The sequence below is a fragment of the Suncus etruscus genome, chromosome 6 (assembly GCF_024139225.1).
Source record: "Suncus etruscus isolate mSunEtr1 chromosome 6, mSunEtr1.pri.cur, whole genome shotgun sequence".
Taxonomy (NCBI): Eukaryota; Metazoa; Chordata; class Mammalia; order Eulipotyphla; family Soricidae; genus Suncus; species Suncus etruscus.
This window is the reverse complement of record NC_064853.1, coordinates 29,332,015-29,347,521: the sequence shown is the minus strand read 5'-3', so window position 1 is coordinate 29,347,521 and position 15,507 is coordinate 29,332,015. Positions and strand designations below refer to the sequence as shown.

At 36.0% G+C, this 15,507-nt stretch overlaps 1 protein-coding gene across 1 annotated transcript in view; it reads right to left on the bottom strand.

The window, feature by feature from the left end:
* Positions 1-15,507, bottom strand: part of SPATA6 (spermatogenesis associated 6) — a 47,445-nt gene that overhangs the window by 10,603 nt on the left and 21,335 nt on the right. The window contains exons 4-8 of the mRNA XM_049774879.1: positions 14,350-14,391; positions 12,669-12,793; positions 11,021-11,101; positions 8,357-8,647; positions 3,084-3,171 (exon numbers count right to left, since the gene is read on the bottom strand). Coding sequence (XP_049630836.1) covers positions 3,084-3,171; positions 8,357-8,647; positions 11,021-11,101; positions 12,669-12,793; positions 14,350-14,391 — 627 coding nt within the window. The remainder of the gene's footprint in view (positions 1-3,083; positions 3,172-8,356; positions 8,648-11,020; positions 11,102-12,668; positions 12,794-14,349; positions 14,392-15,507) is intronic.

Here is a 15,507-nt window from a genome sequence, read left to right as displayed (position 1 = left end):
AACAGGCCTACAGTACTCTCCTTCAAACTCCTATTAAAGTCATTCCTGATCCTCATTCTGTCAATAATAGCTAATGTATGTGCCCAATGAATGAACCCCAGTCTTTGCACCCTGAAATTTCTTATTTTGAAGACTATTATTATCTGCCTTTTTCATTATTTCAAGAAACAAACTCATTCTAGTAATGCTACCATTATTTAAATATTTCCCAGATGCTGCTGTATGACTCTATTTGAGACACCATTAAAAAGCATGTGCCACTAGAATCTTACATGTATTAGTCCTACTGGTCTAATGTCCATATAACATTCTAAGTTTAATCTCTGCCTTCCTGCGAATCTTCATAGAGCATAATGCCAGTCCTTTCATCTTATGTAAATCTCTAGGAGTCATAAGTAAAATTAGTATAGAAAGCTATAGAAAACAAAATCAAACTTTACTCGCAGGCCTCCAACTTTCTAAAAAGGAAATTAACACTTTTTTCTATCCTTTTAATACTATGTTTCCTCAAACTGTTTTATTCAAACTCTAAAACTTTTGTTTGTTTGTTTGTTTTTTGGCTCTACCCAGTGATGCTCAGGGGTTACTCCTGGCTAAGTGCTCAGAAATTGCTCCTGGCTTGGGGAACCATATGGGACACCGGGGGTTCGAACAGTGGTCTGTCCTAGGCTAGTGTGGGCAAGGCAAACACCCTACCACTTGTGCCACTGTGCCGACCTCAATCTCTAAAACTTTTATGTCTCACTTTTGTGGGTGTCTAAGTCTCAGCAAAAAGTAATCAAACCTTGCCTCTCATTTTTCTTTCTATAATCAACAGCAGTACCCTGTTTGGGCCTTGGAGGTAGCTGAAAGGACTGAGTACATATTCTGCATGCAGGAGGCCCAGATTCAGGTGGTATCAAGTGATCCCTTGAGAACTGCCAGGAATATCCCTGGTATCAGGTGATCTCTTGAGAATTGCCAGGAATAACCTCAAAACACCAAGTCAGAAGTAGCTCCCACGAACCACTCTGTATGGGCCAAAATCCAAACATAATGGAAGTTTTGAGTGGTGGTCACTACAGAAGGATGGTGGTTCGAATCCTGGCATTCCATATGGTCCCCCAAGGATGCCAGGAGTGATTTCTGAGCGTAGAGCCAGGAATAACCCATGAGCCCCTGAGCGCTGTCAGGTGTGACACACACACACACACACACACACACACACACACACACACATTAGGTAAAGGAGGTGAAATCAATAGAGGTTCCTACATTTGTTGATGTCATTGTTAATTTCCTTCTCTTGATACTCATCATGTAATATATTATCTTTACTAGTCTCCTAGGGTTATGTTCACTAAAAACTGGAGACCTAGTGGCTTACAGATGTGCATGTCTCACAATTCTTGAGACTAGAACTATAAAATCTTGGTGCTATCAGTACAATCTGGTTCTGATGAGAACTCTCATTCTAGGTTAAAACTAGATATCTCTGGCTATGTCTGCACAGCCAACACTCTCTTAAAAGGAGTTCAATCCTGTCATAAGAGTCCCAAAAGCAAAACACCATAGCCTAATTATCTCATACAGTCCTCATCTCCATTATATTGTGGGTTAGGGCTTTAGTATATGGATTTTGAAGCAATATAATTTAACATACAGCAATGTTCTTGTCAAAAATATATATGCACACAAATAGACTGATGAAAAGAGGAAACAGTAAGCTAAAACCATAGTATTATTTATAAATTCTGAGTGAGATATAATATGTAATTTTTATATTTAACTTTTTTGTAAGCCCAAAATTGTATCATAATAAAAAATGGCTTCTTGTCATTAACTTCTGTTTATACATAGGTAGTTGACAGCTTCAATTAAAAGTTACTGCAAACTCTTAACAGTTCAGCTGATAAATTCATAGTACTGTCAAGATAAACCACTTAAAGTGCAGTTAAAAACCTATTACAAAGAAAATAACTATAATGAAGTTTTTGTTTTCTTCAAGTTTATTTTTCCTGCTCATATATTTCTTTCACGAGAGGAAACAGAGTATAACATCTGTTCTAAATTTCCCATAATCTACTATGCTGGGTATTAAAGGTTGTCATATCTATTTCCCTATTATGCTATATAAGTATAAACTGCTTATTTTCATAGAAGACTGTTTTCTCCCTCCTTTAGAATAAAAAAGATTATACACCATAGCTGAAAAAAAAAGTGGAGTTACAATTATTTTTCTCTATAGTTATGACTATAATCTTAACAATTTCCTTTTTTCTATATGCCTTTCTACGTGTATAGGATATTAACATAAAGTTTTGGCAAACCGATGAGTCAAATATCTACTATACATACAGGTATTATTAATTCTATTAATTCAAATATGCCTATGTATAGTAAATTATTTAAATTTTTATATAAATCTTCATATTGAACTTAGAAAACCCCATCAATTAGAACTAGTGCTAGAGATGAAAAAAATATTATTACTATACTTAAATGATATTATTTTTCCATCTATAATTATTAAGTATTATAATGACAGTATTTAATAAGTGTTTTGCATAAGGGTACGTTACAAGGTGACATTAACCATGTTGTTTTCAACAGTGCATAAGCTTATTATCAATGAAGTGAAATGATTTTTCAACAACATCCAACTTATAAAGTGGAAGGGCAAATATTCAAATATATGCATCAATATCTGTCCAGACCTATAAACTTCATCTCCTTCACTATAGTATTTCTCAAAATCTAATTACAAACTAAACAATTATGTTAATTGTTATGTGAGAATATTGTTATATAGTGAAGTAAATTTAAAATTTACTGAGCAAAATAAATCAAGTTTCTTTTTTTACTAGAAGGGATTACAGTTTTTATGCTAATATGTCTTTTGGATATCAAAGAAAGAAAATGATTTATAATGCACAGAAATTTTTGTAAAGGTTACCTATATGACTATATCACACCTTCAAATTGTTACTATAACAGTGTTATATAATAATAGGGCAAAGATACTGTATTTTTGCACAATGCGCTATTAAAGGTCTGATCATGGGTTTGGTATTAAAACAATGAAGAGTTTACATGTAGCTCACCATGGGGCATCCTGGACCATCCATCTCTTTCACAGTCTCTGCCAGAGGATGCAAATGCATTATCTGTCCTGGGACTTGGGGGATCAACCTAGGAAACATTAAGTTCAATGTTAAAAACAAAATAAACTTGGCCCATTGCCTTAACCATGGCATTTCTCAAAGAAATACATGCATACTATATAAATTCATATAAAATAATAGTGTACCTCAAATAGCCAAAACAATTCCAGGGAAAAAATTTGGGACTTTGCATTCCCCAATTTCAAGCTATAACATAAAGCTTATTAAGTAAAAAGTGGGATACTGAAAAAGGACTGAACTCTCACACCAAAAGAATAAAACTGAGAATCCAGAACAAATCTTCAGATATATAGATGCAGATATAGACTTTTTGCTCCTTTGATCAGGAGCAAAAATTATGAAGCAGATCAAGAAAAGCTTCTTCAACAAGTAGTCTTAGGTTTGAAAACTGGTTGGCCACATTACAAAAATTGAATTTCTTCTTTTTGGTGGGGGGTTTGGGTCACACCTGGTGCCGCTCATGGGTTACATCTGGATCTATGCTCAGAAATCGCTCCTGGCAGGCTCAGGGGACCATATGGAATGCCGGGATTCGAACCACGCCTTATCTTCATGCTATCTCTCTGGCCCCTCATAAATTGAATTCTAACTCTTTTCTAACATATTGTACAAAAGCCAGATAAAACTGTTTTAAAGATTTTGATATAAGATCTGAAACCATAACTAATATTGAGGATAACATAAGCATACTATTCCATGACACTGAAGTTAGAGGTATCTTCAAGGATTCAGTGCCACTGGCCAAGCAAACAAAAACAAAGATAAATAGGATTACATCACATTAAGGAGCTCTTGGAGCCAGAATGGTGGCACAGAGTGGTAAGGCAGCTGCCTTGCTGGCACTAGCCTAGGACAGACCAAGGTTTGATCCTCCGGCGTCCCATATGGTCCCCCAAACCAGGATCGATTTCTGAGCATAGAGCCAGGAATAACCCCTGAGCGTCAAATGAGTGTGCCCCGCCGCCCCCCCCAAAAAAAACCTCCTGTAACTGAAAGGAAATGATGAACAAAGAACAAAAAGACACTCCAAAGATTAGGAGAAAATATTTAGCTATCATTCACCTGATAATGTTTTAATAACCAAGATATAAAAAGCACTAGTAGAACTTTACAAGAAAAAATCCAATGTCATCAAAAAGTAAGATGGAAACATGAAAAGAAACTTCCTCAAAAAAAGTCAAAGAAGCATATGAAAAAGTACTCTATCACTTATGAAGAAAATGCAAAACAAAACAATAATGAAATATCATTTCACACCAGTGTGACTAGTACACATAACAAAGCAAAAAAAAAAAAAAAAACAGTGCTGGCGAGGATGAAAGGAAAAGGGAGCCTTCATTCACTGCTGATGTGGAAGGTCACTGATCAACCTTTATGGAAATTATCTCAAAATACTGACCTTATATGACCAGCAATTCCACTTTTGGCATCTACCTCAAGGACCCAAAAACTATGTTTAGAAAAAAATATTTTGCACTCGTATGTTTATTGCCGTACTATTCAGCGTAGCCAAAATGTGAAACAATCCAAGTGCCCAAAACAGAGGACCAAATAAAGAAACAATGGTACACATACACCATAGACTACTACTCAGCTCTAAGAAAAAAAAATTACTCAAGTTGGATGGATATGCAGCATATTGTGCAGTGAAGGTAGTCAGGGAAAAAACACTGAATAATTTTTCTCATAAGTGGGATATATATATATATATATAAAAGCAGGGGGGCCCGGAGAGATAGCACAGCGGCATTTGCCTTGCAAGCAGCCGATCCAGGACCAAAGGTGGTTGGTTCGAATCCCGGTGTCCCATATGGTCCCCTGTGCCTGCCAGGAGCTATTTCTGAGCAGCCAGCCAGGAGTAACCCCTGAGCACCGCCGGGTGTGGCCCAAAAACCAAAAACCAAAAAAAAAAAGCAGGGGTATATAACCAATACCCAAAAAATATAGAAACTGAGAAGTGGCCTTTAGAATGAAGCAAGGAATGGGACAAAATGGGGGTGGGGGGAACAAAACTAAGACAATGATGAGCGAAGTGGACTCTCTGGTGGAGGATGTGGTGTGGGAATGTGTTTTTCATGAAACCCTATTAACGGTATTGTAAATCAGTATCTAAAATATGTTTAATAGCTTAAAGACTCATAGCACCAGAAACACAACTACACCGCACCGTTTAAAAATCTTCATGGTCCAAAGTCAGAGCTCCATTAGGTAATGATAAATAAAACTGAAATTAAAGCTGTGGAATTTTTAACATATTTGAGTACTTTAAAAAGGGCAGAATTTTTCCCGGAGCAATAGCATAGCAGAGGGCATTTGCCTTGCATGCAACTGACCAGGGACAGACCTGGGTGCCATCTCCAGCTTCCCATATGGTTGGTCCCCCAAGCCGGTAAGGAACTATTTCTGAGCGCAGAACCAGTAGTAAACCCTGAGTGCCACCAATGTGGCCCAAAAACCCAAAGAAAGAAAAAACAAACAGAATTTGATGGTCATAGTACAGAAAGTAAGGCACTTGTCAAGGTAGTCCCCTGCCAGGAGTAATCCTTGAACACAGAATCAGGAGTAAACCAAGAGCACAACAGGTGAGGTCCCAAATCCCCCTCCACACACAAAAAAATTTTTTAAGTCAAGGTTTTATCAAGCAGAGTATTTTTTTAACACTGATGAAAATTATTCTACTTTAAACACTGATGTGAAAAATATGCAGTTTAAGAAGTTAATTTCCAGTCTGCCATAGAGGCAGGCAGTAGGAAAATCAGGAAGGAGGGCAGGAAGCAAACTAAGAATGTTGGTCACAGGTAATGTGCACTGGTGAAGGGATCTATGTTGACATTGCATAACTAAATTCAATCATGAACTACTTTGTAACTTTCTCTAGAATGGCCCCTGCACAAGGATGACACACAAATTCGTGAAGCGTTCCATATTTAAAAATAAAATGAATATTTTCCTAAACAATTTTAAGTGACTAATACCCCCAAGTATTCTGCTTATCTTTGTACATTAGCCACTTTAGTTAAAATGCTTCTCTTTATGGGACTGGATAGACAGATCAAGAGGCTGGAGCACAGGCTTTAATTGCAGGAGGCCTGGTTCTACCCTGGCACCACATGGTCTCCAGAGTAAAGCACCAGGAACAACCCCTAAGCCCTGCTATATGTGGCCCTAAGAAACAACACAAAATGGCTACTCCTGTAATTAGAATTAGAAGTCTTTTCTTTTCAACTTAATTTACAATTGTGTGAAATGTAAACTTAAAAGCTTTTTGAAAGGGCTATATTATTCAAACAAAAAGCAACCAAATAATGTACCAGAAACCAGAAATTATATAGAATTAAGACCAATACAATCATGATAATAGAATATTACTATTTATAAGTATGTGTTTGTTACTGTATTTTTTCTAATAAAAATATTACTTTTAGTTAAAAGAAAAAATGAAAATAAAGATAGTATGGGAATTCTTAAGTCACCTTCTATCTTTCTTTGGTGGGAGACTCATACATGTAGGGTTCAGAGGGGCATTCCCAGCAACACTCAGTGTGAGTAGTACAGTGCTTGTTTCTGGCAATGCAGTAGTGATGGGGCAGTAGTTGGCAACCTGCGGCTCATGAACCACATGTGGCTCTTTACACTTTTAATTTGGCTCTTCTGTGTGCTGGGCGGCCGCTCCAGGAATCAGGACTCTGCTCCTAGCCTCTGTTAGTGCTCGCCCTGTGTGGCTCTCAAAATAAATTTCAATTGTGGTTTTGGCAAGATTTGGCTCAGTTGAAAATAAAGGTCACCGACCACTGTCTGGGGTATTCACACTAGGCTATACTAAAAAGTTTTCAGAGTTAAATTTGTTAAAATAGGCATGATAAAATAAATCTGTATTTTCAGGTGGTGTATATTCAAAAAGTTATCATACCATCAAAGGGATATGACTATAGGTTTGCATATATTTATGTCTGGAGACTAGCAATTTGTTTTGAAGGGTTACCTAGCAGTGCTCTGGGGCTATTCTCAACTCGCTTGAAAGGTCCCTCCTGATAGTGCTCAAGGACCATATGCAGGAGCCGGATTAAAGCTGAGCCTTCTGAATGAAAAGCATGTTGTTCGGCCCATTGAGCTATCTCCAGCTCCCAAATTAACACTTAAAAGGCCAGAAATTGTTTTATAGATATCTCTAAAAGGTTGCCTTGCTTCTTTAGACCCTTAAATCCTTAAGTTTAGTACTATTTACACATTTATTAATATTAAGTTATACATTTTTGCTAAAGAAATGTTTCATAAATTTTCTTTATAAAAAATGTCAGAAACTATGAGGGACAAAGCAACAGTACAGTAGATAAGGTGCTTGCCTTGAATATGGCTGACCCAGGTGTGATTCCCAGCAACTTATATGGTCCCCTAAGCCACTAGAAGTGATGCTCCCAGCAACCTAGATGGTCCCCTAAGCCACAAGAAGTGATCCCCATATACAGAGTCAGCAGTTAGCCCTTAGCACCACCAGGTGCGACAAAAAACAACAACAAAGCAACCAAACTTCTTTTAACTATAAAAAAGAAACCCCTTCACTGAATATTTTTATTATAACCCCTTAAAATTGTAGCCAGTCTATTTGACTCTCACTCTGATCTTAAGTTCTAAACTTAAACTTTATCAAAAGCAACTTTCTGTATAAAAAAAAGATTAGAACTAATTCTCTTCTACTTCCAAAGGTATTCCCAATCAAATCAAATAATTTTTGCTTCTAAGATTCATCATTTAACATTTACCCAAGGGATGTAATTCAAGAGAAACTTACTGTCATCTATATGTATATGAGAGCTAGTTGGAAGAGGGACTGGGCTCTTTTTCATAAAGAAAACTGTCCTCTTTTAAAATTATACTCTGCTTGCATTTCAATACTATGCCAATTATGTCTAAGTTCAATTTGTAGAGTTATTTCACTGTCCACTGCATAAGAAGAAAGAAGATGGATACTTAAAAGACTTAACATGGCATTCATAATAGAGCTTGATCTGTTAGTTTTAAAGACTGACAAGAGAATATTCTTTTATTCCATGCTAATTTTAGGTTCTAGGTGAACAGACAGTTCAAGGAAAAAAACATTAACATAAGCTGGAAGTTGAAATAAGTTTCAGAATAATGTTTTAGTGCAAGACAGATGAGCTGTTTCAAATGCAAATGTTTAGGAGAACACATACATGTCTAATCACAAACGGAGGTTTGTCGGTTTCCTTTTTGAACTCGTAGGGTCCCAGATTTAAATGGGCCAGCCGTCGCCTGGTGTCTTCAGAGAGCTCACACATCCGTCTTTTTGTGTAGGGAGATGGAGAGTGTGATTTTGAAGAAATTGTAGGCTGTTCGTAGCTTTTCGCATTTAGGCAATATTTATTTCTGTCAGGTGATTTTGACTTTTTCTTTTGTGACCTTGATTTGGTTTGCAGTTTGCCATTTGCTTTGTCAACTGGAGTTGTATGGTAAAGAAATTTATCCTAAATATAAAAAATTAAAATGAACTTGGGTAAAACATGTATTTTTTAATTTCAGGTAAATTAATTTAAGGTTCATATAATTATAAAAAAAACATTGAGGTCTGTCTTTCCTATATGTTTAGGTATTGGATGAAGTCAGATCTATCTTCTCCTAGATATATCTTGTTCTAGCAGTGAATAAATTATATGGTATAAAACTTGCTCTCTGAGGGATGAGTGATGATAAGCAGGTAAGACACTTGCCTTGAATGTGACCAACTGAGGTACAATCCCATATGGCTCCCTGTGCCCCATACCAAGAGTGATATCTGAGTGCAGGAATTAGTCCCCTGAGTATAGTTTTGATTCTCACTGAATCTGCTATTTGCCTTTACCATATCCTTAATTTCTAGAACTTTTTCCCAAGATCTTGAGTAGTTTTAGCATCCCTTACTTCCAGACTCAGATGACCCTTTAATCATCTATTTCAGTAATGATAAAAAGTTCCTTTCCCCATTCCTGTTTTGTATACAAACCTAAAAAATAACCTACTGACATTCCTCATCATCATTTTTTTCCTTTATTTAAACATCTTGGTTACATATATGATTGTGATTAGGTTTCAGTCATCATTTTTAAATACTAAATAGCACAAAATCTTGCTAAACAAAGTAGAATTGATCTATTTGATAATCTGTAAGTATATTTAACCATTATTGTGTTAAGTCACAGTTATAATTCTCAATAAATATATTCAAATAATTCATGGATGAATTAACATCTCACCCTGTTTGGACCCTGTAAGCTTCATAGATAATAATCGTTCTTCAACACAGGTTGGTCATTAGTTACTACCTGGTCATAATGCAACCAAACCTGAGTGATGCCTAGACATTATTAGATAGCATGTAGATAAGGTAGCAGGGCAATCCTGGTGACTCAATAATAATTAGGACCTGAATGAAATATGAGAATCTGGGTATCTCAGTTTCACAAATAAAGGTAGTTAACCCATACTGTTCAAGCTTCCCTGTACACATAATACCAGAATAGCCACCACACTGAATAAGCATCTATCACAGAGACACTCTAAGTCCATACTCACTAAGTCTGTGAAACTCTGGTCATATCTGTTTGAACTTATTTCTGTAACCTATAATTCCTGTAAGATTTACATATATTTACAATCAGTTTTCTCAGCAGGACATTCCTTCTATTCTTTTTCTTTACTCATCTCAAATTATTGAGCTAGTATTTTATTTACATTACTATGTGTTTTAGAGGAACAATTTTACAGCCACTTCCATACCACAACCACTGCCAAAATCCCACTATTCTTCAGCACTTTGGGCCTTCTCCTTCCATGCCTTCCCTCCACACTGCCCTCTGTTCACCCTACCTCTGAATTCTTAGTGCATCAATGTTGTGCTTGGTTTTGTCTGTATCTTGCTTCAATAAGTAAGTTTTTTTTGTAGTTTGTTATAGGTAATATGGTTACAAAATGTTACAGTTTATGGTATTGTAAAGAGCTCTGTGAGTGTATTTCTGGCAGCCTTATTTCTTTACATTAAAAAGGAGATTTACAGAGCAAGAGTAATAGTACAAAGATTAGAGTGTTGGCTTTGCACATGCTAATCTGGGTTTGATACTCAGCATCCCATATGGTCCCTGAGCACTGCCAGGAGTAATTCCTGAGTATTTCTGGGTGGAAATTAAACAAAAAACAACAACAAAAGGGAGATTAACATAGACTTATGAATATACATATGCACATATTTATATAAAATACGACTGCAATGTCAATCCAATTGTGTCAAGCAAGCATTTCACTCTCAAATATATTAAGTTGAAACCAAACTGCTGGAAGTCTAATATAAGTGGTTTAAAGATTAAGCAGAAAAGAATCTAGAGTAGTGAGAAAAGCTAAAGTCAACATAAAATGATGCTGGTCCAGAGTGATAGCACAGTGAGTAAAGTGTGCCTTGCATGTGGCCCAGGCAGGTTTGATCCTTAGCATCCCATATGGTCTCACAGGCTTACCAGAGTAATTTCTAAGTACAGAACCAATAGTAACCCCTAAAGGCTGCAGGGTATCACGCAAAAACCAAAATAAAATAATGCTTCACAGGGGCTGTAGTGATAGTACAGCACTGTAGGGCATTTGCCTTGCACGTGGCCAACCTGATGGATCTGGGTTTGATTCCAGCATCCTACATGGTCCCCCGAGCCTGCAGGGGTGATTTCTGAGCATAGAGCCAGAAGTACCCCCTGAGCACCGCCAGGGATGATCCAAAAGCCAAAATAAATAAATAAATGTAAAAAAAAATGCTTCCCAAATTTCCATGACCAAATAAATTAAACCATTCAATATTTTATGAAACAAATGATTTGAACCTGAGTGCGGCACTTCCTTGAACTTATAAGACACTCAGTAATCACTGATGTTGTAGAAAATTCCAGTTTTGGAGCAATTCCCTGAAGAGAAAGACAAGGTGTTATTAGACATTTCAATAGAAAAAATTATTATTAATAGTGAATATATAACAACAAAAAAACCCCTCTAATCAAGGTTTAGCTGTTCCACTTACTAGTTTGGATTTCTGTGCTTCTAAACAAATGCTATAGATTATAGGTAGAAATGACATTTTTCTTGTATTGGGTTAATTACAAGCCAACTTACAGAAGTTAGAGAAACATTTTCCCTTCTGGATGACTAGTAATTATAGCATAACATAGCTCAGGAAAAGCTAGGGAAATGCATTCAAATACAAATAAATCCTGGCTGTTTTAGTGTGAGCTTTCCAAATAGTTTTCTTTTAAAAGAAAAATATTTAATAGTGAAAGTATATGAGTAGAGAAAAAGGAAAGGAAACAAATCTGAAAAATACAAATCAAAAGAATGCTTGTTAAGTATTGCAAACCAGAGTATATAAAAGGAAAAGAGAGAGAGAGAGAGAGAGAGAGAGAGAGAGAGAGAGAGAGAGAGAGAGAGAGAGAGAGAAAGAGTCTCATATAGTTATACAATGGTCATCCAATGAGTCTGTGAGGGTCCCATAGAGGCAGGCAAGGGGGGTGTGGTCATGGGGAAGGGCAGGAGAGAAACTGGGGGAATCAGTGGTAGTAAATGTGAAGAGATTTAGTGAAAAGATGGGTGCTAGACATTGTATGACTGAAACCCCACCATACACAACTTTGTAACTGTGTTCAATCTTAGTGATTCAATTTAAATATTATTAGAAAAAAAAAGAAATACATAATTGATGAAAAACATTTAAGGCCTTTTGTGGTTGAGGGAACAAAAAAGCAACTTGTAACAGCCATGAAGATATTCCCTGTTTTGCTTTACAAATATGTATGTATATTTAGAAAAATGATTGCTGAAAGACTATTACAGCATATGACAAAATAAATTGCTTAGCTTTTTACTTTCACTAGAAAGTTAAAAATTATATTTGTTAAGTTTGGATGGCATAGAAACTATGGGAGGTATTGATTTTTTTTTCACTTAAGATTTCAGTACAATGAAAGCTGAAGCAATAGCACAGATGGTAGGGTGTTTGCCTTGCACACCACCTACCCAGGTTTGATCCCCAGTGTCCATATGGTCCTCCTATACGTCAGGAGTAATTCATAAGCACAAAGCCAGGAGTAACCCTTGAGCACTGCCAGGTGTGGCTCAAAAACAAAATAAACAACAAAAACTATTTTAGCACATATAAAATAAAATCAGAACATTTTAAAACTGTATTTTAAGCCAAATTAAATGTTGAATTAGTTTTTCAAGATTCAAGGATTAGGGTTGGAGTGGTAGCATGGAGAAGGATGGTGATTCAAATCCCGGCGTCCCATATGGTCCCCTGAGCCTTCCAGGAGTGATTTTGAGCATAGAGCCAGGAGTAATCTGAGTGCTGCTGGATGTGACCCCCCTTAAGAAAAAACTCCCACCAAAAATAAAAAAAAAGATTTGAGGATTGAGGGTTATACGGTGGTTTCTGAAATTATCCCATATCACTGCCTGATTCAGAAAAGAAAAAGAACTTACTCGAAGGCCAGAAATTCTCCTCATGGTAACCTGGCGGTTTGAATCATGGTGTCCAGAAATTTGATTGGGACCCGGGAACATGAAATCTCGTGTGTTTTCATCATATGTAGATAGTGTTTCACCCACTACAAGAAAGATATCCTATGTTTCAAATTATAACAAAATAGTCTATTTATTTATTTATTTTTTTTTTTTTTGTGGTTTTTGGGTCACACCCGGCAGTGCTCAGGGGTTATTCCTGGCTCCAGGCTCAGAAATTGCTCCTGGCAGGCACGGGAGGACCATATATGGGACGCCGGGATTCGAACCGATGACCTCCTGCATGAGAGGCAAACGCCTTACCTCCATGCTATCTCTCCGGCCCCAAAATAGTCTATTTAAAAACAAAATCACCAAAGATAGAGAATGCCTAATGCTACAAAAAAATACTTTAAAAAAGAAACAAAACTTGCATTCGTGGTGGGAAAGCACTGGTAAAGGAAGGTGTTCTTTGTGTGACTGATACCCAATTATAGTCACGTTTGTAATCATGTTGTTTAAATAAAGATATAAAAAAGAACAAAGAAAGAAAACTTACTAGTAATTTTATTCATGCTAATTTGTGATATCTATGAATTCCTAGAAAAAAGTCCTATAATTTATCAAATAGGTATGACACTGATGCATCTAAAATAATTACTGCCTTGTACTTTTTCCCTTCCATTTTTTGACCTTTCAGAATATTAGGTTACATCATGCAAAATAGTAAACATTTTATAGAATTTGTGGTTATTGGAAATAAGTATGAATTATTTTCTTTCAATGGTTACTCTACATTTCACATAAAATACATAACATAAACTTATTTTAAAATCATAAAAATCAATAATAGGGGGCCGGGAAGGTGGCGCTAGAGCTAAGGTGTCTGCCTTACAAGCGCTAGCCAAGGAACGGACCGTGGTTCGATCCCCCGGCGTCCCATATGGTCCCCCCAAGCCAGGGGCGATTTCTGAGCACATAGCCAGGAGTAACCCCTGAGCGTCAAACGGGTGTGGCCCAAAAACCAAAAAAAAAAAAAAAAAATCAATAATAGGATTTAAAATATGCTTCATATATTAACTATCTAATCCAGAGATTTGTCATTTACACTAAATTGTTAAGAACTCATTTCTCTCTGTTCCCAATACACTCAATATATAAAAATATACAAAACATACTATTTTGGATGACATACAATTTAAATAAGTTTGTATAAATCACAAACATTATGCTCAAATATACAGCTTACATCTTACTTTCAATTATTACTATTTAAGATCCAGAGTAATAATACAGTGAGTAAGGCACTTGCCTTGCATGCAGATGGCATGCAGTCAATCCCAGAAACTCATAATGCTCTCTGAGACCTGACAGCAATGATCCCTGAAAACACGGACATATATCCTAAACACTGACAAGTGTGGCCCAAAAAACAATATCAAAAAATTAATTACTATTTATTCAATTTTTAGTAACCCGTGTTCTATATATATCCCATTTTCAATACATATTGCTTATATTAAGTTTTATAGACAATGGGAATAATACTAGAAACTCAATACTATTCTTATGTTTCAAAGAAGGGAGAAAGATTACATATTTTAAAAGAATGTTAGTAAATAGATTCATAGATAAATTACTTTATCAAAAAATAATACAGTACCTGGTGGAACTAGCTGAATCAATTCAAACAATGTGGTATCATCTGAAATGAAACATTTTTCTTTAATAAATAGTAATAATTCATTACTTTACCAGTGAAGCATCTAAAATCCAATGTCATTGCTGGGAAAACCAGATATAAGTTTGTATCTCAGTATAATGTATATGTTTTAGTAGTGACTGTTTTTTGAAGTATCTCCTACATCATTAGATATCTAAAAGAAGACAAGCCCTTTACTATCTGCATTTAATTATTATTTAATAGTATTTAATTATTTAATAAAATTTTAATGTTGTCATAAAGCTTTGGATTAGAATAGTTGTAAGAGCTATACAAAATTACAAAATTTTTCCACATTCTCTCTGGTCTTACACATGTAGAGCCTCTGCCCATGATGTGACTTATAAGAATGCCATTTTTTTTTTGTTTGTTTTTGGGCCACACCCGCGGTGCTCAGGTGTTACTCCTGGCTGTCTGCTCAGAAATAGCTCCTGGCAGGCACGGGGGACCATATGGGACACCGGGGTTCGAACCAACCACCTTTGGTCCTGGATTGGCTGCTTGCAAGGCAAACGCCACTGTGCTATCTCTCTGGGCCCAAGAATGCCATATTTTTTTAACTAAGGTTGACCATCTACTAATACATCATAATCACTCAAAGTCCATTATTTATTTCAAAGTTAAATCTGAGCTAAGTAAACTCTGTGATTTCAGACAAAGATAACATATACACCATTATATTATCATATAGTGTATTTCGCTGCTTGAAAAATCCTAAAGTCTGCTTATCATCATTTTTCCCAAGTTGATTCTCTCCTCTTATTACCCCATAACTTCTGATGTTTTAATAATCACAAATATGAGTACATGTTGTCAGATATACTTAGAATTAAAATCAATATACTTTATATACCATATGAAAAAAGTATAAATCAACTTCAAAAAGCACAAACCAAAAAAAATTAGTATAAACCCAGAGGGGAAGATAGATCAAAAGAGCTAGAGTACAGGCTTTGCATGGGGAAAACCCTACAAGCATCACCAGTTGTGACTTCTGAACATTGAAAAACTAAAGAATAAGCCTAGAGACTTAGTCTTACATAAGTCTCTTGTTCTTATTCTTAAACATCAAATCTAAAACTATTATAATTAATAAAG